This window comes from Haliotis rufescens, unplaced genomic scaffold, assembly GCF_023055435.1.
Source record: "Haliotis rufescens isolate VD_foot unplaced genomic scaffold, xgHalRufe1.0.p SCAF_13, whole genome shotgun sequence".
NCBI classification, from domain to species: Eukaryota; Metazoa; Mollusca; class Gastropoda; order Lepetellida; family Haliotidae; genus Haliotis; species Haliotis rufescens.
The window spans coordinates 4,943,514-4,970,667 of NW_025963813.1; the positions used below are offsets into that span (position 1 = coordinate 4,943,514).

At 43.2% G+C, this 27,154-nt stretch overlaps 1 protein-coding gene across 1 annotated transcript; it reads right to left on the minus strand.

The window, feature by feature from the left end:
- On the minus strand, nt 1-26,993 carry LOC124152352 (mucin-5AC-like). Its single transcript, XM_046525268.2, has 11 exons — nt 26,338-26,993; nt 23,964-24,197; nt 22,341-22,424; nt 21,767-21,838; nt 19,541-19,793; nt 18,677-18,792; nt 11,077-11,158; nt 10,512-10,634; nt 10,051-10,174; nt 6,590-8,647; nt 1-4,956 (listed from the first exon to the last, which is right to left on the minus strand). Exons 1-11 carry the CDS (start codon nt 26,946-26,948, stop codon nt 4,829-4,831), a joined length of 3,885 nt encoding a protein of 1,294 aa, XP_046381224.2. The 5' UTR covers nt 26,949-26,993; the 3' UTR covers nt 1-4,828.
- Nucleotides 26,994-27,154: the final 161 nt, after the last annotated feature.

Here is a 27,154-nt window from a genome sequence, read left to right on the forward strand (position 1 = left end):
TCACTTGTATGAATTTATTACAAATTTAGATCGTCATGAATGAGCATTTTTCTCGAAAACACAAGTGCCAAAATAAATATCTGAAACATAAATTTGTATTTTCACTTTCACAGAAATAATCACACATCTTCATATTTCCACACAATTCTGCACTGATCATCTTACACCCAATGAGCAGACGATACAAAGGATAACATGATTGGATACATACAGGTTACAGACGGGCTCCAGGCAAGTAAACGCAGCGAGTTAATCTGATATTTTACTGGCGCTTCGCCGAACAACCACTCCATTCCCCACCCCCCTCCCCACAGAGCTAAAACCCTACATGAGCTTTAAATGAAGTAAAAAAGGTAACACATTTCAAAACAGTTATACTTAAATATAATTTTTTCTGAAAATATTAATTAAACATGATCGTTCTGCTTTAAGTAACATGGACTGTTTCAGGTGTACAAGATGTACCAATAATGTGTACCTCAGTATCTCTACCCCCTTATCATACTTATTTTCACATATATAATACAACATGTCTTTCTTCAGTCCAGTCACTCACTTCCACATCAGCAAAGTTCATCCCAGTACTCATCTCCCAAATCAGCTGATAAAAGTACACCCAGCATAAGTGTTCATTCCCAGTCACAAACTCCCATGTCAATGACAGCAGGAAAGTAAATGATCTCAGTCTCAGGAGTTGTAAAAATGTCGAACTAAAAGAACACAACATTGTGCCACTCAATAAACAATAATAATAATTCCATTAGTAATTTTAAACTTTAGATTCTACTCACAAATCCAATGGCGTAATATTAATAAACACCCATAAAGTAATATTATTATATTCAGTTAAATATAGCACTTTGATACTACCTGAGTTTGAGCAGCACTTACTACTCTGCAAGCACTTCTACTAAGTACAGTAACCAGTGTGTGCAGTGCAGTGCAGAAACACTTCTATAAACATTTAACTGGGACCGGCAGGACACAGCACTACATATAACAGATGTCCATCTCAACAATCAATCAATGAATTTTGTTTAGAAAAAAGTTGACACATATCCTGTATTGTAAATTAGCACTACAAACTATAACACATTTACAAAGTGTAGAAATAAGTGTTGTTAACAGTTTCAAACACCCTTCATCCAGACCAAATTAGTTTTCCAGATTTTTTTAAGCTTGTGTTTGGGAAAAATTTAGGGTCGACTAACTTTTCTGTAAAATAGGAACCTACATCCATCAGGGCAACATTCAACTAGTACTGTTTCAGTGAAACCTCGATAATCCAGATGACATTGTTTGCGGGTAAGTTCATCGGGTTGGCAGATTTAAGGATTAATGAATATACTGTAATAACCCTTTAGATTCACATGGGCATTCTCAAAAATAATTGTCGAGAAAGTTGGGCGTTTGGATTAACAGGGTCCAGATTATCAAGTTTTTTAATGCTGCATTCAAACTTTATGACAACAGTCTGTAAATAATCGAGTGTGAGCCAGCCAATCCAGTGACTGATGTCATGAGCAGCAATCTATGTTGTTGGGATATGGTGACATGCAGCAACTAAATTAGTGAGTCTGACCACCGATCCGTTAATTACACGACACCACAGATTGATGAATGCCAATTCCATCCTGGATCTTTACTGGGACAGATTATCAAGGTTTCAATGGACTATCAAACTTTACTGTGACAATGGACATGATCGAATGATATTTCCAGAAGACATATTTCCACAAAGAGAATATTCAAAACCTGTTTTTGGTATCCATTTGAATATTCATGGTAGGCTGAAATTGAAAGACAAATACAAAACTTAACATTAGTTTTACCAAAAGGACACCAGAACAACGCATCTGAATGCCCCTTAATACAGAATAACCTGGGTCACATCTGCTGTGTTGAAGGGCAAGGTTACAGCTGATATTGGAAGTGGCAATACAGTGACCATAGTATACCCACAAACTGATACCAAGGTGAAGGTCACATTAGAAATGGCGAATACAGATTATTACAATGCCACATCCACAGATACCAAGGTGAAGGTCATATATTACAATTATATATGCACGTTGACAGAAAGAGCAACATACTCACATACACTTACATTCCCAGTATGTACAGTGACGTACAACAATCTTAACCATGCTAAACGTTCAGGAATAAATAAAGATTTATTTGATTTGTCAACACTAAATAAACAGGCTTTTTCTCATTTCCCACTGGAATATGAGTGTTTATGCGAGTATGTAACTCTAGTGATATATTCTGTCATGATCTGTGAGGATCTAGTTTTATATACACTGGAACAGACATCACAAGGAAACAAATTAGAAGAATTCACATAAAATAACAAAACATGGTACAATATTCAACTGAACATATTACAAACATTCTGAAAGATTAAAGGCCACAATAAATTAATTATCTGATTTTCATTCAAATTGTAAAAATGGAGGGAGGCCTTTTGATTTTATAAAACCTTTCAGGTTATCTGTATTTATAAATCGTTGATGGATGTGATTCACATGAAGCAAAAACTGTTTGTGGGAAGACATGTTTTATCAAGTAAACACACATAGTAATTTTCTTCGGTTGTAGCACATTTTGTAGCATCTTGACGTGAGGCAAAGTGTAGTGGAGTCAGTGGGATGAATATATCATAATTGATTAAATGAATGGTGAATACAGACTATTGGTGAACCAACTGCTTCTTGTCGTCCGAGAACATGATGGGCCTGGTTGAGGTGAAGCAGACCAATGAACCACTACAAGGCTGGATTGCAGTATACCAGACACCTTCCTCCATTTTGGTTAGGGATGTCCACAAGCTTCTTCCCTTGTGATGGTTTCTAAATATTTCACCTGCCACCTTCAGCAGTCTCACTAAAACAAGGGGTTTAGGGGCTTGCTGTAATAATTACTTAACTAATGAACTACCAAAGTCAATAAACAATACCAATCTTGATGGTTTAACTGATGAGGTTGCTGCATGCCCTTAGTATTTCCATGTTGATTTTAAGTAATTGCTTTCATATTCAGTTTTGTGGCTATATCAGTTTATCACTCTATTTTTCTCATGTTGCTTTATAAGCAATATATCCCTGGTAAGGGATCCAACCAATATGTATCAGGTATCCGGTATAATGCACGTGTACCCAACCCTTTAATGCACAGAGACAAGGCAATTCAGTTTTTGAGACATTCACAAGAATCTGATTCATTGTATTGTCAAGATACAGAATTTGAAGACAGAATTTATTATTCAACATGATTCATACTTTGTGACAAATAAACCTTATAAATATTCTCTTAACTCAAACTAAGTAACGTAATATTATACAATACGTAATACAGATGAATTGTTTTTAGTTCTCTGTTGATGAAACAACTCCTTACAGAAATAATGACACTACCTCAGTATATCCAGCATACAATATCCATCATGTGATAGGTGAAAAAGGAAATACCATTCCTTTTGTAAAATTGGCAGTGTCAAACTTAATGAGAACAATATCACCACTTCCAGCAGTCCTGGTATCTGAATGTGTTCTGATGCTGGAGTATTGTGAAAAGTAAAATAAATCTAGTGCTATGAAGGAAATAACAACAGTTTTAATATTATGCCCCCTTTCATCTCTTTGTTGGCAAACAATTATACCACGGAAAATGAAAAGCTGTTCATGACCACATTAATCAGATGATATTGTAACTATATTACCATGCTTCATAATCAATGATTGATAACTTTGGTAAAGTATGGAAATTAAATGCACAGTCTTTCAAAACCTTGAGGTAGACTAACCGATAATCCAAGTAAACCTTTTAAACAAACATTTTCGAGAATAAAATCAAGTCTTCATTGAAATACCTCAAAAAATGAAATGGGGTGGCATGTCAGATCAGGCTATGCATCGTTCATCAGGGATGCAACTGCCCCGCTAGCCTGAGTCAGTTTGTCTGGTGTCAAAGGTATCCATTGGGTGAGAAGAATTTCAGGTTTTTAGCGGGTGTCCTCATGTCATAACTGTTCAGACAAGCAAATGTTTCAGGTTTAGTTACATCCCAGTTTATTCCTAACAAGAAGCACAACCAGATAACAGAAATACCCAGGATAGATGACTGGGCAAAGTGCTGAAGGAAGCAGCAGTTGTTTACTCTTTTCACTGTAAGCCACTGCAGCCACTGTTACCATGGTTACACATTCAACATCCAATATGTATTTGTTGTGACCGAGGACCTGCCACAAGTTCTACCTGCAGTTTCATTGAACAGGTTCGGTTGTCCTATGTGTTGGTTATTTTGTTTGTGTTGTAAAAACTTGCATAATGTCCCATTAACGTTTTGTAAGACAACCTTCTGTATCCCTGCTACTGCTACGAGAAAATATGCAACACATCTCGCTGAATTACCCCGACTCACAACCTGCATGTGTATCATGCACATCCTAGCGATGAGGAAGGAGTAGAATATCCTGCTCAGTTCCCCTGATATTAATATGCATGTCTATCATATGCATCAAAGAGTAGAACACCTCTTTTCTGAGGGTTTGGATCCAACCTTACATGCTGACTCCTCACTTGCTGGCTTCAGTCATATATTGCAAAACTGTTACCATTACATCATCATCTTTTGTAACACTGCATCTTGAGGAGACCCAAGTCATGTTGTAGATATCCTGAACTGACAAACTGACTCCTTACAAACTCTGTCTTCGTTAACAGCAGAAGAGTTGAAGTCACAACCGAGTCAGCTGGAAATGTTGAGTGGTAGAGAGACATGGTCCTGTCCCTCACATGTTTGTTGAGTTGGCTGCTGGGTGTCGCTCTCACCTCCTGGCACCTCTCCTTCGTCCGCGAGTAGCGACCCGCGGCTTGGGAGGCACCCCCGCTGCACCTGACACACTGAACATGTTGGATGGAGAGGCAAAAGAAGTGTTGGGAGTTGAGGGGGTTCCTGCAAGAGCGAAGTCATATCGTGAGTTATCACACACCTGGCAACACTGAATCAAGACACATGAATGAGATTTGTGTGTGTGTGTTGGGGGGGGGGGGGGGGGTAGAGAAGGGTGTGTGTGTGTGTGTGTTTAACGCTGCACTCAGCAATATTCCAGCTATTTGACAGTTTGGACCAGACAATCCAGTGATTGTCATTATGAGCATCGATCTATGCATTTGGGATGCAGTGACATACATCAACCAAGTCAGCAGACCTGACCACCCCCGATCATGTTTGATGCCTGTTACGGCAAGACCTATTCTAACCTGGATCATTATCATCATCATCATCATCATCATCATGTTGTGAGGCACTAAAATGTTTACAGCCACTAACATGACTAAGTCCGACTGATAACAAAACTACACACTGTTGTGTAAAACAATATTGACACTCATGTCATTTTACCTTGGGTATTATTGGTTACCTAAATCCTTTACAATGTACCCGTGAAAGAAAATGCCAAAAAGTCACCATTTGGGTAATATTAACATGATTAATGTAACGAATATTTACCTATGTGACGTAAATAAACCAAATTTTGGGTTAAAAAAAATACATCTTATCACTTCAGGTGAATGAACAACGCTATAACAAATTTGGTCAATGAAAATTTGAAATTTGCAATTAAACATCACAAGACATTGTTTATTTACAGTTTGGATTGTATTTCTTGTTATAGTAGGCATTGTTTTATATGCAGGGATAGTGTGTATTGTCTTGTAAACTTAGCCAGAAATAGCAATCAGCTGTACAAACGTTTTCTCTCAATCTACATCTACCATGTCTACTAGTGATTATGTTAAAACATACCCAATGATATATCAGAAAAGAATTTGTATGCAATGATCAGACAAAAATAAAATCTTGTTATTTTAATTACAGGTTTTACTATATATCTTCAAAATAATTATAACTATAACCAGGGTTATGTGGTAGCACTTTGGTGTATTGTGGGATACATTTTTGCATGGAACAATTTGACAAATTAATGTTGAGGTTTTGCGCAATCTTGCTATTTCCATGATTTCCATCACAAAAACAATATGTTGACATTTAATCATCAAACTACAACAAATATTACTTATAACGAGTCAATGTATGGCAGTTTTACACATGATATATGTATCCATTCTGTCAACTAAGGTTTGTTTCAAGGTGTCAATAGCGGTAATATGATCGTGGTTGCTGCATATGTAAAAAGTCGTGTTGTCACAGTATGGAATGGGGCAAACGGAAGTTGTATGTATCGTAGGAACACGCAATTTCGACGAAATTTATGCAAACATTGTTGAATGAAATTTTGATTAAACTAGATTACGTAGAGTCCAGATATACAATGAACATTTTTTATTACCGACGGGGTAACGACACCATTAACTTAAATTCAATAAGGATTTGTTGACATTCTATTTCTGTTGACAGATCATAACGAGGTGTAGTTTTAGGTTGGAGTCCGGCTTATCTACCGCACATAACATTTTCATACAGATTTCAAGGACCACGTAAACACCTCGGCTTATCTTTTAGATCTGCTTATATACGGTCACATACAGTATATTTGATTCAAGATCATGAAAGAGCAACTTACCAAAGTTTACTTGTGGAGTCCCTGTGAAGGATGCATTGAAGTTAAATCCCTTGTTTTCCCCTGTACTTGGCTGACTTGTCTGTCCAAACTGAAATGTGCCTGGAGTGTTACTTTTACTGGGAGTAGTTGTGCCTCCAAACCCTGACGATGACTGTCCAAAACCAGGCTGAGAACCTGAGGAAAACGCACTCGATGTTGATCCAAAATTGAACCCTGCTTGAGTTGTGGATGCACCAAACACACTTGTCTGTTTCTGGTCTTGACTCCCACCAGGTGCCCCGAACACTGAAGATGTAGAGGCTGTCTGACTGGACCCGAAAGCTGGTTGTGAAGGAGTGGAAGTGTTACCAAATGAGAATGTACTTGACCCTGTACTGCTCTGTTTTGTTGTGCTTGCACCAGCTCCAAACCCTGGTGCAGATGGCCCAGTGCTCGAGCCAAATGCAGCACTCCCAGAGCTTGTCCCAAATGCAGAAGCAGCTGTTCCTGTTGCAGACCCAAAGGCTGGAGCAGATCCAGTGCCAAAACCTGGTGCAGAACTGTTTCCAGAACCAAAGGCTGCTGTACCACTAGTTCCTAAACCAAAGGCCGATGTTGCACTTGTTCCTGAGCCAAATGCCGACGCTGCATTAGTTCCTGAACCGAAGGCTGATGTTGCAGTTGTTCCTGTTCCAAAGGCAGGTGTTGCACTAGTACCCGTTCCAAAGGGTGATGTTGCATTGGTTCCTGAACCAAAGGCCGATGTTGCACTTGTTCCCGTTCCAAAGGCTGATGCGGAATTGCCCCCAGATCCAAACACTGAAGATGTTGTGCTTCCCACCCCTAGCGCGGTGTTGCTGGTGTTGCCAAAGGAAGATGCTGTCCCAGCTGCAGGAGTCGCACCGAAGTTGAACAACCCAGGACCTGCAGATGTCTTCGCTTGTGTTGTTGACGTCAATCCCATCTGAAACGCAGTAGACGGAAACCCACCAGAAACTGTGGACACAGCTGTATTCTGCCCAAATTGATTAGCTGCTGAAGAGCCTGTGACAGACTGCCCAAACCCTAGCATACTTGATGCAGTGGATGGCGCTGCTGTAGTTGCTCCAAACAAATTCTTAGCTGGAGTTGAAAGTCCAATTGTCTGTCCTGCTGTGGTGCCTTTTGTGGTCGCGGGTACAGAACTACTTCCTCCAAATCCAACATTCGTGGTAGTTGCTGCTGGTTGTTGACCAAAGGAAAATGTAGGTGCCGGTGGCCCAGCAGATCCTGTTTGGACTGACGATGCTGCACTCGTTGTTGCAGGAGCTGATGACTGCCCAAACTGCAGAGCAGTGGGTCCAGTTAAAGAGAACCCAGGCTGTACTGGAGGCTTGGGTGTACTGGTAGACAGGGGTAAGATGCCGATCACTTGAGAGCTTGGCTTAGCTGGAGCACTGGAGAAGTTGACAGGGGCATTCCCAACTTGAGTTGTGCCTGGGTACGGTGGTGGGGGATTGGCAGGTGAATTGAACGTGTTGAACATAGCCTGAGCTGCTGATAAACCAGTCCTGCCAGAGTCTGTTTTAGTTGATGGAGTCGGCACAACAAGGTTAGTCATTGTTGTAGATGTTCCTGTACATAAAGCTGTTGATGCTGCTTGTGGGAAGATGGGGTTGAAGCCTGAAATAGTGGTGGATGACACTGGGGTTGTCACTGACGCTGTTGTAGAGGTGCTTGCTGTTGATGATCCTGTGGCAACTGTACCAAAGATGGGCTTGAAGGTTAGGTCCAGCTGGGCGGCTGTTGTGGTGGCTGTCGGTCTGGTGCTCAACAAAGGGTTTGTAGTTGGGGTCGGTTTGGTGTTTAAGAGAGGATTAGTGGTGGAGGTTGGCTTGGAGTTCAACAGAGGGTTGGTGGCAGAGATGGAAGATAAGGTTGGTGTCTTGCTGACTGCAGTTAGAGTCTTTGTTTCAGAGGGGGGAGACAGGAGTGATGAAGTGGTGCTTATGCCTGTCTGCTGAGATGAGGTGGTGCTGGTAGTGGTCACTGTCTGGCTGGTACTTGAAGGAGTGGCAGCAGATTTCAACACATCAGCACCTGGAACAACAGAAGCATATTATTAACATGAAGTTTCCACTTCATTTCACAATTCACAATTTTCAAATATAGTGGTTGCCCAAATGAGAAAACAGCCCTTTGGGAAGTAAAATGGGATTTAATGTTGCATTCAAAACAAGAAAGAAGTGAGCAAAGCTCACATACCCCCGTTATACCCACTGGTCAACAACAAATAATAAATAGTTTGTTAATTAATGAAATATTACATATTTCTAACTGATTTTAACTTCAATGTTTTAAAAACTAAGTTCCAGAGACAGCTGACACCACCCAAATCTTCCATGTTACCAGTGTTCACTACAAGGAAGTAGATCACCATGAACACCTTTGAATAAAATTTGATTGCGGAGTTACATAAGAAGAATTATCAAAAGGACCAAAAATTGTTGATATAAAAACACATAAACAATGGAACAATATCATATAAGAAAATCAATAAATAAATAATTTCCATCTAGCCTCAACAGATATGGTAAAGAATTCATAAATTCAAACTAACACAAAGCACAGATACTTATGATGATCTACATGTGTGGCAACAAGTTTTGAAAATATATAAGCTATACAAAACCAGTCATCAAAATTTCCAAATTCCATCATGTTTCCAAGAAAAAAGCAAAAGAGAAAACTTTCAGAATCTTATCATAGTGGTTAATGTAGCAAGTTTGCTGAAGCTAGGATATATAATATTGTAAACATGGATTGTAAAAAAATTCTTCCCAAAATTTATGTTTCACCATGATTCCATGGAAACGGCAAAAAAAAAAAATAATTCAGAATCTTCAAACTAGCAAAAGGCACAAATACTCATTGTGGTTAATGTGTGTAGCAAGGTTGGTGAAGCTAGGGTGCATGGTTAAAAAGTTATGGGCCGTACAAAAGCTTGGATGAAAGGACGGAAGGACGGACGAACGGAACGCTAATACCCCTATTATTCCCCTAAAGCCGAACGCCAGGCAGGTTAACAAGTACAATCTTTTAACATCTCACGATTGTCCTTAAATTCTCTCCGCTGATGCTCTATCCACTTCATCTCTGAGGAGGTCAACCCCTTGTGACAAGGAAAAGACTTTCCAGTATCTGTGAGCATCTTTGTCCTTTCAATACCAGTACTAAGCTTCCCTAATGGTGAACTGTGAAATGACTTTTTGTGTGAGCATACAACCAGCTGGCCTATCTGTCACATAGAACTAATTACTAGTTACACAGGTAAATCTGGTATCCAGTCTATGTATGTCAAGTTAAAGCTCGCATGAAGATCAGAGATAGAATCTGTCTTCAGCAACCCATACTTGTCGAAAGAGGTGACTCTGGTATAATGCTGAGTGCGGTGTCAAACAAAAAACAAACAAACATGTGCATGAGAGTGTTGTGGCATGTACCTGGCCTGCTCTTCTGTTTGCTGGACGTCTCAGCATCCTCCAACATGTCCTGCACTCTCTGCCGTTCAGCTTCCCTGTCTGCCTCGTAGTCTTCTGCTGTAGCTGACACTCGCGCCACCGGCACCTGGGTAGCAGGCAAGAGCATCTGTACATTATACTACATCCAGTAAATGAAGTATTAAAGTCTGGGTTCGGATATATTACTATAGAATACTAACTCCAGTAAATGAAGTATTTAAGCCTGGGTACAGGGATATATTACTATAGAATACTAACTCCAGTAAATGAAGTATTTAAGCCTGGGTACAGGGACATATTACTATAGAATACTAACTCCAGTAAATGAAGTATTCAAGCCTGGGTACAGGGATATATTACTATAGAATACTAACTCCAGCAAATGAAGTATTCAAGCCTGGGTACCAGTGGGGTACAGGGACATATAGATATAGAATACTAACCCCAGCAAATGAAGTATTCAAGCCTGGGTACAGGGACAGGTTCCGACGTCTTGTTGGCTTGTGTACACCATCCAGCTGCAGTCTCCTGTTGGGTGTTGATGTCTTACTTGATGGTGTAGATGACTGAACAATCAAAACATCACACAAATATGTAGACATTTCAACATAAATTAAGGAAACAAACAGTTCTCATAGATTTATAACATAGAGCATGTCTCCCTTATAGTACCTTCAACAAGTGAAACTGCTAGTTGATTTAAAAGGTTTGCATTAAAAAACCTCCATTGCATTCGTCCCTGCAGGGGGAGCCATGTACAATAACAGGGTAAGAGACAATAGAGAGTGTTGTTTAACACTGCAGTCAGCAATATTGCAGCCATATCATAGTGCCCTGTAAATAATCTAGACTTGCACGACAACATGCAATCAATCAAGTCAAGTTTTTATAAATTACTAGCTATGTGGTGTTAGGGACCTATTCAAACAAACATTTCACAGCAGTTAAAGACAGGTTCATTCTACTCCAGATTCCAATTTCATATTTTAAATTTTTTTAAGTAGGTACCTTGTCTTTATTGACAGTTTCAGTTGTGGATGCTTCAGGCCTAGTTTCTTCACACTCTGGAATCATGATAGAATCTCCTTCACTGGAACAAAACACAGAGATTTCAATGATGAGAACACACCAGTAATTATGAACATATCTGATTAAATGGTTTTTTTTATACTTACCTAACGCTACACAGTGCTCTCTCAACATCTTCCCTACCTTATACAAACAGACAGTACTGTAAAAAAGAAACAGTTGAAACAAATTATCGCCAGTCCCCCGGCATCCATGAGTTATTTCCCTTGGCCCCATCTCCCTCAAATTCTTCACTGTATGACAGCAGGTGCAGCGTAGACAGTGGTGCCAAATCGGTAAGGTGGATGAGGTGGATGCAGTTTGGGTGGGCCTGTAGGTGTAGCATCAGGTAAGTATAAAAACATTGCTTTTTATCAGAAATGCTCATGTTCTACCTGATGCTACACAGTGCATTATTTGACTGAAATGGAAGGCGGGCTAACCGTGAGAAGCACCAGTCAAGCTGAGGAAGTACAACTAAACCATCCAGCAAGGAACCCTTCAGGTGACAGCAAGGTAGCGGCACCAGGCATGGCAGGCTAGGGGATAGGATGCAGGTCAAGCCCTCTCAGAACAGAATGGTGGTCTGAATGTACTGAGAAGTTGCTTGGGTAAAAGCAAGGCAGCGGGGCCAGCAGACAACCTCTTTCCTCAGATAGGGCATGGTCAATTGCATCCTTGGGGTGGTCACCTGCTGGGCCAGGACAAGTGGACCAAAGCTGTGAGTTCCCTCGATGTATTCCACAGAAGTGTTGCGAAGAAGGCTGGCAAAGAGGTAGAGGATGAAAAACATCCCTCCATCACTGACCTGATGGAGATGTTAGCATGGACGGCCAACATAAAAAAGTTAGGGCTCGGATCACGTGTGGATTGTAGACCGCTGGAGGTGTAGGTCGGCTGGAAACAGGAATGAGCAGCCTCTGACGCTGACTACGACGCTGCTCAGACACCTGAATATATTGTCATGGAGCTTCAACAGGGCAGAGGGCGAGTTCAATGTCATCATCTGGACCGAAAATCTCCGAAAAAGGCGGGACGTGAAACTGACGTGAGGTCGCTGGTCGAACCAGACCAGAGTCACATCCAGTGCATGAAGCTCACTAACCTGCCCGCCGTGGCAAGCGCCAGGAGAAAGCAAGTCTTCAAGAATCTTCAAACGAGGCAGATGCAAGCGGTTGATATCAGGCCTGGCCTAAGTCAGTAAAACAATATTGAGATCCCAAGCTGGAGGATGGGACTTCTTAGTCTAATCTTCCACTTGAAAACCTCAAATCATGGCAAAAAGGGCTGGGATCGAGGACAGCTGGGAACCACTGATGATCTTCAATGATCAGGTGGTGAAGGGAATGGATGGATCATCTGTGGCGGGGGCGGGGGCGCAAGATAGCGGAGATTGAAGAGTGCCAGATTGTGACGAACTGATGCTGTAGCTGTATTGAAGTCTCCCTCCGACTCATTTTTTACTAAGGTCCCCACAGGAAAAGCGGCCATGGTCGGGGGGCCTTGTTGTTCCAGTCTTTCTTAGGGGACTGACGCTTGGGCTGAAAGAAAGAGGACTTCCGCTCAAGACTAGGTCGCTTTTCAACATATGATTTTCGCTGTTGAGAGAGCTTGGAAAACAGAGCACTGTGAAGCTTCAGGTAAGGTAAAGCATAGGTGAAAAATCAAAACCTGCCAAAATACGTATTACTTGTCATTCTACGTACTACCTGCTTGCTGAATCTCAACTTCCATTATAACAACAGGATCAGAAATGGGCAATAAAAGATATTTTCAATATGGCTGTCATGGTGGCCATGTTTAAAAGAGGATTGAAATATGTTAGTACTTCTCAGAGACATTCATGCAAAGTTTCAGCTTCATATGCATGTAGTTTCGGAGGAGATGCAAAAGTTTTCAACGAACTGACGGATGTGCCATGATATTGGCTCACTTTTTCAACACTATTTCCTTTTGTTTTTCACAAACAATGAGTTAATTTGAGTCTGGCTCCAAATCTACTATAATAGGATTCTGGTATGACAAAGGGAGGCAACTCTGAAAAAAACAACAACTGCAGTTTCATAAACAACTAGGCCACCCATGTCCACTCTCCTTATACCCCTGAGTTAATGCAAGGTTGGTCAAAATTGTAGAATCTTCCTATTCGGAATATTCTATAAGTAATACGTTACCACTGTTATACCGAGGCTGTTGTCTCCCACAACTGCTGCTATAGCGAAATCTACCACAGAGATCTCAATTACCTCATGCAGCACGTGCGTAGCCACCTAGCTGCCATGTGACACCCTTCACTCTTGTCTCTTGCGAGAGCAAGTGCTCGGGGGACGGACGGGCGGGCAGCAGCCCAGTGGTAACGTATTACTTATAGAATATTCCGAATAGGAAAATTCTACAAATTACATTAAGTAATACGTTACCACTGTTATACCGAGGCTGACTACCACAGTAGGCGGTGGGGAGCACCTACAACCCGAATCCTGACTGCTAGCGTTCCTTCTGACCAGCGGAAGTAAACACCAAGGCGGAAGCACTCGATGCGCATGCACCTAGCTAGGCGTTACCCTATAGGAATACCAAAGCACTGTCAAGCGCATACCGTAAGGCTCAATCGTCATTGCCAAAACGATTGGTGACTCCAAACGGCCCCACTGGATAGGTATTTCATCGCCGCAGCGGATGAGAACACTGTATCCGCGTGAGCTAAATCTTAGATCAGGTTAAACAGTCGAAAAGAGGGAAATTAATTTCATTCAGACCGTATATCCCAGAGCAAGCCTACTTAAAGTATGCATTAGGCGCGTGACCTAATTCCAGTATTTGTAAGCATGCATCACAAGGTTGGGATACACGACAGACAATTAAATACATAATTGTCAAAATACAAATAAGGACAAAGCACACAAAAAGCCGCCCTCACCTGTGGTGTGAGTGCGCTGGTTTGTGGGACCCCAACTCCTGTGGAGTCGACCCAGATTGACCACCGTGCAAGGTCTGACGCCTGAGGAGTTCGGAATTGCGCTGGGCACACCCCTTAGGTGCCGCGATCCGCGGGCCAAGACAGTGCACACTCTCCACGACGGCATCAGCGACCTGTTTGAGGTAATGACTGGCAAAAACCGAGTCAGAACGCCAGTAACAACCTCGTAATATTCTGCGAACAGAGATATTCGAGTGTAGGGCAAATGTTGCCGCTAGCGCCCTGATCTCGTGCGGGTGTGACCCCGCTACCGGTAACCCCCGAGACCGGTACGCCAGATTGATGACAGAACGAAGCCACAACGCAATCGAGTTATGTCAACCGTGCGATTAGGGTTACACGATATGAACAGACGGTCACGCCCTTGTCTACGTTCATTCGAAGCCTTAAGATAATACTTAAGGGCCCTAACCGGACAATCAGCAGGATGTAAGATTTCTTTGAGTGATCTTACAGTGAATTCTCTCTCCGTTTGCCCGACTCTCTGATTCTTGGCGACGAAGCCCATGAGCAGGCCCAGGCGGACCGCTCCTTTGTCACCCCTATCGAATCGTACCTTGGCGACATCGAGTGCATGAATTTCGGATACACGTGCCGCCGTGGCAAAGGAGAGGAGAAATGCTGTTTTCCAAGTCACATGCCGGAACGAAGCACTATGCAAGGGTTCATACGGAGCTTCCGTAAGTGATTGCAACACTAGGGAAAGATCCCAGGCCGGTGCCTGAAGGCGGCCCTTCTTAAGATCGTGCTGTTTGAAACCCTTGATAATACTCCGTATCACCGGCTCTTTGGAGAGACTGGTACCCATAGCAACGTCCCGTACCGTAGCAACGGACGAGACATAGTTGGCAATGGAACCCCAGGAGAGTTTCCGGGTCTCTCGCAAGTGAGACATGAAACGAGCAATATCCTGCACAGATACCTTATCTGGCGAATGAATGTGATGTTTACAACACCACTTCGTGAAAATAACCCAACGTGCATTATACACCTTCTGGGTAGAATCACGATGCATACTAACGTATGCCCGAGACGCCCGGCGAGAAAAACCTTTACTCCTCAGACGCTCGGTGACAACATCCACGCGTGCAGATTGAACTGCCCTGCGTTTGGATGAAGCGGACGGGTGTGAGGGTGGATCAAGAGATCCGGTCTCACAGGCAGTGGGAGTGGCGACTGCGTGACCTGGGTCAGCAAGTCGGGGTACCACGATCTGTTCGGCCACATGGGCGCGATCAGTAACATTCGACAGCGAACTCCTCGGAGCCGGCTTAGAATGTGTGGTATCAATGCTGTCGGCGGGTAAGCATAAGCGTCCAAGCCCGTCCAGTCTAACGCGAGAGCATCGTGATCGATGGCCCTCGGGTCTGGGACTGGTGATACAAACAACGGGAGTTGATTGTTGAACCGTGTTGCGAACAGGTCGACCATCGGACGACCCAAACGTTCGCACAGCCACTGAAACACTACTGGGTTCAGCATCCACTCTGTGGGGCTCGGATCCTGAGGCCTCGATAGAGCATCGGCCAGTACGTTCCGCACACCTGGGATGTGACGGGCGCGTATCTGGCACGGGACACTGTCCACCAGAGCGTAAAACTCGAACGTGAGATCGAGAAGCGAGTGACTGTGGGTTCCCCCCAGTTTGTTCACATAGGACACTTCCGTCGTGTTGTCGGTCGCCAGCATGAGCTGGGCGTCGACGAGACGATGCTTCCAGTGATTGACTGCGTTGATCACTGCCTTGAACTCGAGACAATTGATGTGAAGACCTAGTTCGTCTACGCACCACAGCCCCGAGCTCACCTCCCCCTCTAGATGGGCGCCCCAGCCCACTAGAGAGGCGTCTGTATACAGGTTAAACGTGGCCCGGTAGGGCCGCATAGAGACTCCTGATAAGACATTGTAAGGGACCGTCCACCACTCCAGATGCGGTCGGAGCCGATCCGGGAGGGCGACGGTCGCACTGTTCACCTCCGTTGCTAACAACTGGATTAAAAACCGTTGCAGCGGGCGGAGTTGGAGACGACCCCGTTCGGTGCAGTCCTGGGCTGATACAAGTAGCCCTAACAGCTGTTCCCAAAAGTGAACAGTCTGTTACACCGCTAAGACTTTGGCAATCATCGCCTGAATCTTGTGCCACCGGTCTGGGGGGACAAAGAGGCGATGGGACACCGTGTTGAACCGACCTCCGATGAACAGCAAGTTCTGAGAAGGGGTTAACTCGCTCTTGGGGAGATTGATAATCCACCCCAATTGCTCCAAGAGCCGACGTGCGAAAACGAGATGGCGTGACAGGGTGTCCGTCATTCGATTTGCTACTAGCGAGTCGTCCAGTTACGCGAAGTACCGGACACCCCTCCTGTGGAGGAACCCCACTATGGGGGTGGTTAACCGGGTGAACAGCCAGTGAGTTCGGCACTGTCCTACTTGGGAACGAGAAATATCCTGGAGTAAAACCCCGGTGTTATTTCTGGTAGAGCTAACTCCCGTACTGCCCCTTCTCCACCAACCTGCCGATGGCATCGGCGAGGATGGGACGATCGGTTTCCGAATCGAAACCTGCCAACGGGGCAACGGTGAGCGGCGGATTCGCTTTGAGATCTAGCCGATAGCCGTACCGAATCGTGTTGACCACCCACGGGTCGTCGAACACTTGTTCCCAATTCTCCCAGTAAGTCTGGAGTCTGGCTCCCACTGGGGAAGGAGAGGGGGCCCTGACAGGCTGCGGCAGGCGCAACTGTCCAGGGCCAAGTGACTCGGGTTCGCCTAAGGGCCAACCGAAGTTGGCGCTGTCGGCATACAAACCCCTCCAATGAGAGTCACCTGGAGGGGCCCTTGCCGCCCGTCGACGACTTTGGCTTCCCCCAGTTCCCCGTCTTCCCGCGAAAAGGCAGCTGATTGCCCATACCGGAGCCCTCAGGGCGGGGCTACTTCCCAGAGGAAGAAGAACCCGACCCCTTAGACCTACCGGCCGCAGCAGCCTGGGGCGCGCTCCGGTTAGGAGCGGCACCCAGGCGCCTATGCAGGGACCCAACAAGAGCAAGTGTGTGCCGAGAGTCCTCGGCAACGTACTCCAGGGAAGCATTTAAACTGAGCAGGCAGTTGTAAATGCGCTGGTCACGGTCCGTGGGAGAACCTTCGACCAGACGGGCCGCTGCAGCCAAGTAAGTGTCTCCGTGAGACATGGAGTGCAGAGCGAGGGTGTCCAGCTGGTGCAAGGGAATAAACCCTTTCTCCACGACGTCGGAGGCAAAGGGAGACCCCGACCGGAGGCCGCCGCGAAAGTTCTCCAAGGAAGGCTTGATACCGCGCAGCAAGGTTGATGCGGGGAAAGCCGTGTCGGAAGACTCATCGTATACCTCGGAGGAACCCACAGTCGTGGATTCCCCGCGGTACCGGCCGGGGCATGTCCTCAAAGAGGTCATAAACCATGGCCACGCGGTCCTTAACCGATAGCGGGAGCAACGGTTCGGGGGAAGGACCGGTGACCGAGGGAGCCGCCGCCGTACCGGTGGACCCCGCGGCCACCTAAGTGGCCGGGGACGGAACAGCCAGCGGCCTATCCTGAGATAAGGCTGCCAGCTTGGAGTCCACAAGTTATGCAAGTAATGCAGCGACGGAATCCCCGGACAGCCCACGGGCCGCCAAGGGATCCGCCGCAGCCGTGGTGGTGGTACCCGCAAGGGGACCCCGACCGGACGAGCCGGCCACCGCAGGGGTGGAAACGGACTGCACATACAGCCGGTAGCGCTCGCTTGCGGCACACCCCGCAGCTCCTGGTTGCGGGGGTAGAGGGGGTGGAGGACGGCGAAACATCCATGTCAGACATTTTGTTTGTACTATGAACAAAGAGCAAAACATGGTTACAACACACGCACCACAAATAGTCACAAACGAGTATTTTCACAAGAAAATAAACGAGCAATGCGAATATAGAACATACACATATAACATATAGAGGTATAAGTGATGTAAAAAACCCAAGATATACTAGAACAGGGGAACCTAAGACGCAACGTGCATACGAGACACCCCGAAAGTATATAGAAAAAAAGGGCGGGAAAAATATTTCCTTGTGGCGGGAAAATATTTCCAAGCGTAGTTACAGCAAACGCCCCGTAAAAGCACAGTTTATTAGAGAGAATAAACAGTAATAAATATCACCGAATGGTCGGAGAAACTGGAAAGCTTGAGCAGTTTATTGTACGTCTTGCTAGAGCAAGCGAAGAGACAAGAGTGAAGGGTGTCACATGGCAGCTAGGTGGCTACGCACGTGCTGCATGAGGTAATTGAGATCTCTGTGGTAGATTTCGCGATAGCAGCAGTTGTGGGAGACAACAGCCTCGGTATAACAGTGGTAACGTATTACTTAATGTAATTAAGCACAATTTGAAATTAAGGGAGGTCCTGGGGTCTTACAGGTCTTTTCCTGAAACATTTTAATGTGGGGACCAAAAATCTTCAACTTGTAACACATTAGGCCTATGACAGACATGTTAACTTTTATGCATATTTTCAAACACTGCATAAGTGATGATCAGTGAAAGTGTCACCTACTCTGATTGAGGGACATCATTTGTGGGGGCAGGCGACTGGTCAGGAGCTCGCCGCTTGGTCTGTGGAAATTCTGCATCTAGATGGGACAGGGGAGTCTTACTCTTCGCTTCAATTCTCTGCAACATGAAAATAATACTTCATGACAACACCTTCCAAACAATACAGAAATATACAGTTAGAAGATCTGTCACAAATGATATTCTATTAATAAAACATAGGGAAAGAAGATGATGATGCATGAGGGAAATCATTGTAGCCATCCTTCAGAGACAACAACCAGAGTTTGTCTGCTGTGTTTAAAGTCCATTGGAACAATCATTCAGAAACATAGTGCATGAGAGGAAGCCTCATGTATAATGTAGGTTGTAGACACAACCATGTTGAGAAACCTAAAAGCACAATAAGGTGCTGACAGACCAAACAGTCCATGATTATTATTTTTTGGCCAGCTTTACTTTCTTGCTTTTAACAAAGGAACTGAATATCCATAACAAGGTTGAACATGAAGATACCCTGACATATATCCTTTATCTCTCAGAAAGAAGGAGACATCAAAGCAAAGCCAGTCTTAATCATCCTGTACAGACTCCACCCAGAAGCAACTATACACAGCTTATTGAGGCAACTGACCCTCCTGCTATGCTGGACAAACAGATGCCCTGACTCCTATCCCTAACACCCAGCACCAGACAATCAAGGAAGAGACAACCATAATCTTCTTGTACACGCACCTCCCAGATGAAACGATAACTTATTGAGGCACATGATACCACAGAGCCACTAGTACCAGAATGGAGATTGAAACCTAGCTATGCTGGACAAACAGAACCCCGACATTCGACCTGTATCTTCCTGTACACGCACCTCCCTGATTAGAATCTTCCTGCTGGAGCTGAGTGAGCTGGTAATGGGGTTGTTGCGAGTGTTCTTCTGTCGCTTGGCGAGGCTGACATCCTGCTCTGCCTCCTCCATGGCCTCCCTGCTTGGAGCTGATGGCCGCTTCAGACTGACCTCATCCAGCTGCATCATCACATTCTTGTCTGATAAGTCAGGGAGGTGATCCGGCATGGGAGGCAGGGATGCAGAGGAAGCTGTGGACTGGCTACTTTCCTGCCGCCTGCAACAAAGACAAAACTTAGCATCATCTTTTTTGTATTTGTTTTGTTTATCACACGTAACATAGGATACATAGAAGAGCACACAGATAGGTGAATTTATGAAACTATCCCAGCTGACCCTATCATACAGTGAAGCAGTTGATATTCACATTATGTGAAGACTTTTATCACTATGGGGAAACACACAAGCTCAGGTATGTAATGAAACTTACTCCTGTTTTTCAGCACTAGCTTGAATAATGAAAGCTTTCAGCAAAGGATCAGAAGGAATCCTTTAACATGGGGTAGATTGTTTCTCACTTGGGTCTAATATTCTCTCTGGGTATGGTGCTGACAGACCAAGGCTCAAATCAAGACAAACCTGGAACTCTGCTGTCCAGATAAGCTGCGTATTTGCGTAAGATATGTAAAACAGGTCACCATTACCCAAATTATCGTAAGATGCATGTGAACAAATACATAACAAGAGTGCTCTGAGAGAACAACATCCCCCGCATGAATTTTTTAACGAGTCAAATGAAGCTCCGTAAAACAGGGGCAGTAACTCTGTCAAAATTTGTCAAAATTAAACAGGACTGTGATATGTGTATCATCAACATGTTGACATCTTGTGTGTAGAGTGTCAGGGATACTCTCTGGAAACTGGAGGAGGAGTAGATTTCACTAGCTTAGTACCCTCTCTCAAAATTAGGCAAATGAAGCTCCGTAAAAAAGGGGCAGTAACTCTGTCAAAACTAGCTGAAATGAAACGGGACTGCGATATGCCTATCATCAACATATCGACATCTTGTGTGTAGAGTGTCAGAGATATTCTCTGGAAAATGGAGGAGGAGTAGATTTCACAAGCTTAGTAACCTCTCTCAAAATTAGGCAAATGAAGCTCCGTAAAACAGGGGCAGTAACTCTGTCAAAACTAGTTGAAATGAAACGGGACTGCGATATGCGTATCATCAACATGTCGACATCTTGTGTGTAGAGTGTCAGGGATATTCTTTGGAAACTGTAGGAGGAGTTGATTTCATAAGCTTAGTACCCTCTCTCACAATTAGGCAAATGAAGCTCCGTAAAACAGGGGCAGTAACTGTCAAAATTGGTCGAAATGAAACGGGACTGCAATATGCGTATCATCAACATGTCGACATCTTGTGTGTAGAGTTTCAGGGATATTCTCTGGATACTGTAGGAGGAATTGATTTCACAAGCTTAGTACCTTCTGTGGGACGGACAGACAGACAGACAGACAGACAGACTGACGGACGGACTGCGCCATGACATAATCCCCCTTCGGCCATTCTGGCCCGGCGGGGGATAAAAAACTAAAGGTTGCCTTTCCCATATTCTTTACAGATCTGCATAACCTATACATTAACGCAACTACTGTGAATAATGTACAAAGGTCATTGTAACATACTCAAGGGTTAAAACATCATTTGGAGCCCTGGGAACTATAACCAGAGAATCTTTTAACATGGGACAGACAGTTTCTCACTAGCATCTTATATTCTCTCTGGTTATGGTGCTGACAAGCCAGGTTTCTAATCAAGACAAACCTGGAACCACAACCAGAGTATTCTCTTCAATTCCAAACTAAGTGCCCTTGGCAGCAAATTGGTGAACTATTATTTATGGGATTTACAAAAAAATATAGGCCTTAATTCAGAGGTATTTAAACACTGAAATTTAACATTCTAGTAGATATACCTGTTACATCATAAAACGGGAAATGTTATTTTCAATTTGGAAATTTTTACTGACATTTGCTGCAGACTTGGGGCTATATATTGACCTCAGAGCAGATCTAGATAAAACCCTGTCCATCCCATAATAAGATGATGAAGGAAGCTAAGGGACACAACTCTGCACAGTGAGCTTGAGAAGGGGTTTACACCTCAAAAGCAATATTTCCAGCCATCTGTAATCCTGACAAGTACGGTAAGTTTCATCAAAGCGAGATCCTACTACTCTGTATCACCTTCTCTTGGCATGTTGACCTGACTCTTCAAAAAGTGTGTCTTCTTCTACTGCAACAACAAGTGATCTTTTCCTGGAATAGCAAAACACAATTGTCATTGTTAGTTATAGGAGGGCAACAGTACACTGGATATCATCAATGTACCAATCATTCAGTGCAGATAGCATGCATTGTCTAGAGGTGAAGACAGGGCGCTGATTCGCAAAGCTGTCTTAGTGATTGTTGTAAAGGTCAATTCTCAAAGCTGTCTGAGCATGTAGCACTAAGTAACTTTAGGTTTATGACAAAAATTAAGACAGGTAAGATGGCGGACAACAGACAGCATTTTAAAGAAACTTATCAGAAGATTGCCACGATTATTTATTCAACTTGCATAGTGTTCAACTGCTTATTACTTGTCCTTGTGATTTTCACCATTCTTGGAATAGCATTGTTATCGCACGCTGCAGTCTGAAATAATACCGTAAATAATATCAGTTGAATGATCTCTCTGTGTAACATTGTTCTATCCACAGAATAAGCAGTGCACAGAATCCCCCCACCCCAATGCTGGCTTCATGCTTCAACAAATTACCTTCTTTCCCGGAGTGCATTGACCACAGCTTGCGTGTCCACTGGCTTTGGTGTGTTGTCAGATCTCTCTTTCAATGGCATTACACTGTGAACAGAAGCAAAAACAGATCTGAAGAGTGCTAAAAATGAGGAGAGAGATGGACATGATGGAAGGAGTAAGACACAAAGCCAGGAATTCTTTTCCAGCTACTGATCCAGTTGAGCTGATGACAAAAGCTGGTTAGTTTGCTAAAATTCCATTCTTCCTCTCAGTTCTACAGTACTGGTACTTTTCAGGTTAGCATCTCTCATTGCATTTATCATGTTTATGTTTTATTATTTGAAAATGCTGAACACAACAATATTTGATAGTGATCAGTATTTATAAAAAAACACAGGTCCTGGCAACTTTTCACCAGACCTGAAATTCAATAATTTATATAGAATATTAAATAAGCTCCCGTGTAATATCAATCTTATGAAATGAGTTCTGGTATCTCTGTTGTCACTGCGCACCTCTACTTAAGCTTAATACTTGCCAGGGATACACAGATTGAACTGAAGTCACATATTAGGATGCACACTGTCCATAACGTCAACATTGGGATTTCCCTTTTGTGACTAAACTCATCTATTCACATCTATGAACCCAGCCTAAATATAAATGACTAAGCATGCTGTGGGTGAAAGGTTGGTTGGTTGGTTATTTGTTGTTCAACGCTGCACTCAACAATATTACAGCTTTATGATTGCGGTCTGAAAATAATCAAGTCTGGACCGGCAATATAATAATTGACATCATGAGCATTGATCCACGCAATTGGGATACGATAACATGCATTAAACCAAGTCAGTGAGTCAAACCAATCGATCCTGTTTGTCACCTCTTACGACAAGCATAATCGACTTTTATGGCAAGCATGGGTTACTGAAGACCTATTCTAACCCAGGTCTTCATGTTTCAACGCGATGGAAAATGGGTGTGCGTTGGTGTGCGTGAAATAATTTACATATTTTGTAACTCTACGATGAATAAGCTTTTAGAAAATACTACGTGTTAGTTTCTGAAAAATATGTACATAGGAGAAAATCGCTGTCAAAAACAGAACATTTTGCTCGATTTTTACACATTTTTCTCCCAATTTGACCGTTTATTATTTTTCTTATGACATTTTTTTCATGTCATTCGATAACTAGTAGGATAATCAATAACTGTACTTAATTTTGTTTTATTATTTTCACAAATAACGCTGGTGGAGACATTTTTGTGCAACATGCAGAAATCCATGGTCCACTGACAGACCGTCACACATACGAGTGACCCCTCTCAGGTGGTCACTTGTACGCGAGACGGGAGAGCCGTCTCGCGTACACGTTACGTCCTCTACTGTTCATTGGTGGAGGGTGAAAGGATACATTGAAACTCCGATGCACCCTGTATGTGGCCTTCAATATGATACATTAAAATACGGGTCTGTACTGTGATACATATTTTTCACTCACTAAACAGTTTATGGTCGTTTCGTTCTTACTTGCAAATTGTATCACGGTTCTTCTTTATCAATTTAACCCTTTAAATGACAAAGTTGTACAAACATGGTAAAGACAAATATTTCCTGTCAATGCCTTAGAACGGTTGGTTTACCTTGGGGAGATAACTCTGTATGGATCAGGTGGAGCTACCCGTACAGTGTTTTGGTGTTTGAAGGAATTGATGTCAGCTTTATACAGGGAATGTCGATCTCTCCTGCCAAAGCGTACCCATGGCAGCACTCCAGGCGATGAATCTACAGGATGTGTTGGCGTGAAGTGGAACGTGTTGGCTCGTCTGACTGGTCGGCTTCGACTGCCACTAGCTAGTGGGGAATTCACATCAGGGCTAAAACATGTAAATAAAAGAGTAGATCACTAGATTACCTGATATATGTGGAATTTAAAAAAAAATGATTACCAGTTTATAGACGAATCAACTGAATGAGCACAGGTGACCATTTTTTGTGAGAATCCGTCGGATGCGAACTCACGACCTTCGGATTGTTAGCCACAAGTGACGACACAGGGTGAGTTCGCATTTGAATCAGTACTGACTTAATATAGCGGGTGAAAGTGGTTTGTGTGATGTTCCAGGACAGTTTCCAATTCCAGTTGCTAAAACTCAACCATTTCACCCTGCTTCTCGACATTTTTGTGTGAAGAATATAAGGAGCCGCTTTAGAATCTATAATCGCCACTAAACGGGTACCTAATGATTGAAAGGGATGAGAGATCGTAAAGGGGATCCAATATGTGTCCAAGGGCTAAGGATAAAGTACCCTAACACCGCGACATTTGGGTGTGTTCAGTACCAATATAATATACCAAATAACTGCATTCCTGTGCATAATAATGAAAAATAATGAATCGAAAAATTAATATATGCATATCAGTTCCCATTTATAATCATTTTAGCTACTTGAATAAAGAAAAAGAAACAACTAAAATATATTGAAATTAAAAATACTTTCACTAACTAGTTTACTATAAATTGTACCGCCGCTGGCTATATTTAGTAAACTTAATTCAAAATTCTCAATTGGGCTTATTCAATGACATTGCGTGTAGAGATGACAGATCACTGGGCAATGCTGGGAGGAGCTTATGCACACCCGATGACCCCTGACGTCACAGTGCATTGTTTCGTCAGAGTGACCAGACAACAAAATACTACAAATTATGTCATACGGTACTGTGACATGTTTGAAAAGTTTGTGGAACTGTATTCTAAAGGTAGGCCCATGGAAAGACCTGTTTATTTTCCCCAAGACTAATCACGCTAATAATCTCAGAAAAAATCACAAGTCTGAAAATGGGCTGTTGACCATGTTGACTCGTTAATAAACTCAAGGAGTTTACCAGTAATGCTAAGGGAAATTACAAATAAGAGCAGAACCAGACAAAGGAATGCTCCATTATAATCTTTTTCACTCATTTCATTATTACCCTTCAAAATCCTCTTAAACATGGTAAACTATAGGGAAAAATGAAGATACTGATTCTGCCTCATCATCATGATCATAGAAAAAAGAATATAAGTTGTAATCTACAAGAAAAAGTTTGCTTTCAATTGTGCTACTGTAATCGTCTTGAAATAAGAGTAAACAAAATGAATAAAGTTACATCAAGTCTTAGACTAAAGATTGTTGGGCTCCGAGTGCTGCTCTCAAACCACAGTGCAGCTGTACCAGCGGTAGAAATTGGTACTAATCCTATTGTCTTTGCCAAACTGCCCAATAGTTCAGGTATCATAAGGACTCTTAGACATTTGCCCTTTTTAAGGGATTTGCTCTATGTTCAATGCCGTACCCAGCCAAGTTGGGAACAAGTGATACTTCCACAAATATTTGCGCCCCCCCCCCCCCCCCCCCCCCCCGTCAAAAAAAAGTTAACTACGGCCTTGATGTTATCATTATAAGGTCTGGTGGACTAAAACTGTTAGTTTCTACCGCTGTGTACTTGTCTATTCTGCCTCAGAATTCCCACAAGTTCAATGCAATGTAGGGCAACAATGCAGTTTACCGGGCACAGCCCGAGCTTTACCATCCGCTCAATTACCGGGCTATAGTGCCATTGCTGTCTCGTTATACTGTTACCGTGCCTCACGCTCTGGTGACTCTCGCTTCACGATCCAACACCCGTTTTCGGTCTTAGGGAAACTTACACATCTTTACAATCAAACACCCATTCTCGGTCTAAGGGAAACTTACACGTCTTTACGATCAAACACCCGTCCTCGGTCTTAGGGAAACTAAGGGGATTCTAATGACCCGTTAAACGAGCACTGATTACATGTGATAGCGCCTGTGGTCCAGTGGTAGAGCGTCGGCTAATTAACACATTAATTAGCAGAGCTGGTGAGCTGGCGAAGCGTGTTCGAGCCCCCACAGCGCTAATTGGATCTGAAAAAGTGCGCCCGGTAAAGTGCACTACTCCCCAATGTAGACAAATCTAAGCATCAAGCTAAATGGTAATGTAACACATACCTGAAGGTGTCATTATGTCCAGAAGTGTTTCCTACAGCTCTTTTAATCATGGGCATCAATGGGGTAGACAGCAATGGACCAGATGCGTTCAACACTGACACACTTGTATTTAAATCTCCAGTTGATACATTTCCGCTTAGACCCCTCTTCGGCGATTTAGGAGATGACACAGATATTGGGGCTGGTGAATTCAGTGCGTTAGATCTTTCTTTTTGCTTACTACTCTGTCCAAATTTTGAATTTTTTGTTCGCCTGGCAAACTTTGATCTGGTCACTTGTCGCGATCCTGATGTTTGGCCATCTTTTCCCTTCCACAACCATTGCAAGGGATTCCAACTGTCAAACATGTTTGGACTTTTGTATCTGAATAAAGGTTTATGAAGAACAGTGCTGATATATCTTGTGCTCAGTCTGATCTGTTCAGCGGCCGGTTCCAGGTGCTCTGAAAGTCTTACCGGAAGAAGACCGGTCCATTCTCTACCCTCGACCAATAAAAACACGCATAAAACAGTCAAAATATATAAAAACAGCGTTGTTTTAAAACCAAACACAATACATGATAACAATGTTAAGAAAACAACAGATAAAACAGGAGAAAAATTTAAAGACATTATTCATAAAACTTTCACATTCTCCCGGTGCGTTCGACACGAGAGTATCCGGTAGGACAACAGTAAACAACGGTGAATTCGTTAATTGGTGGAAAATAAAGGTAAAATTTCTTACAATTGTTTACACTTAATTTGTAATTACACTTTCATATACAATATACAATGCAAAAGATTCCACCTAAATATTTATTTATTTTGCAGGATGA

Coding starts and splice junctions, on each gene's coding strand:
- LOC124152352 (XM_046525268.2), bottom strand. CDS start 26,948: ATGTCTTTAAATTTTTCTCCTGTTTTATCTGTTGTTTTCTTAACATTG. Junction 11,159..18,676: donor AATGATGTCCCTCAATCAGA/GTAGGTGACACT, acceptor GTTTTGTTCCAG/TGAAGGAGATTCTATCATGA. Junction 4,957..6,589: donor GACTCCACAAGTAAACTTTG/GTAAGTTGCTCT, acceptor TCGCTCTTGCAG/GAACCCCCTCAACTCCCAAC.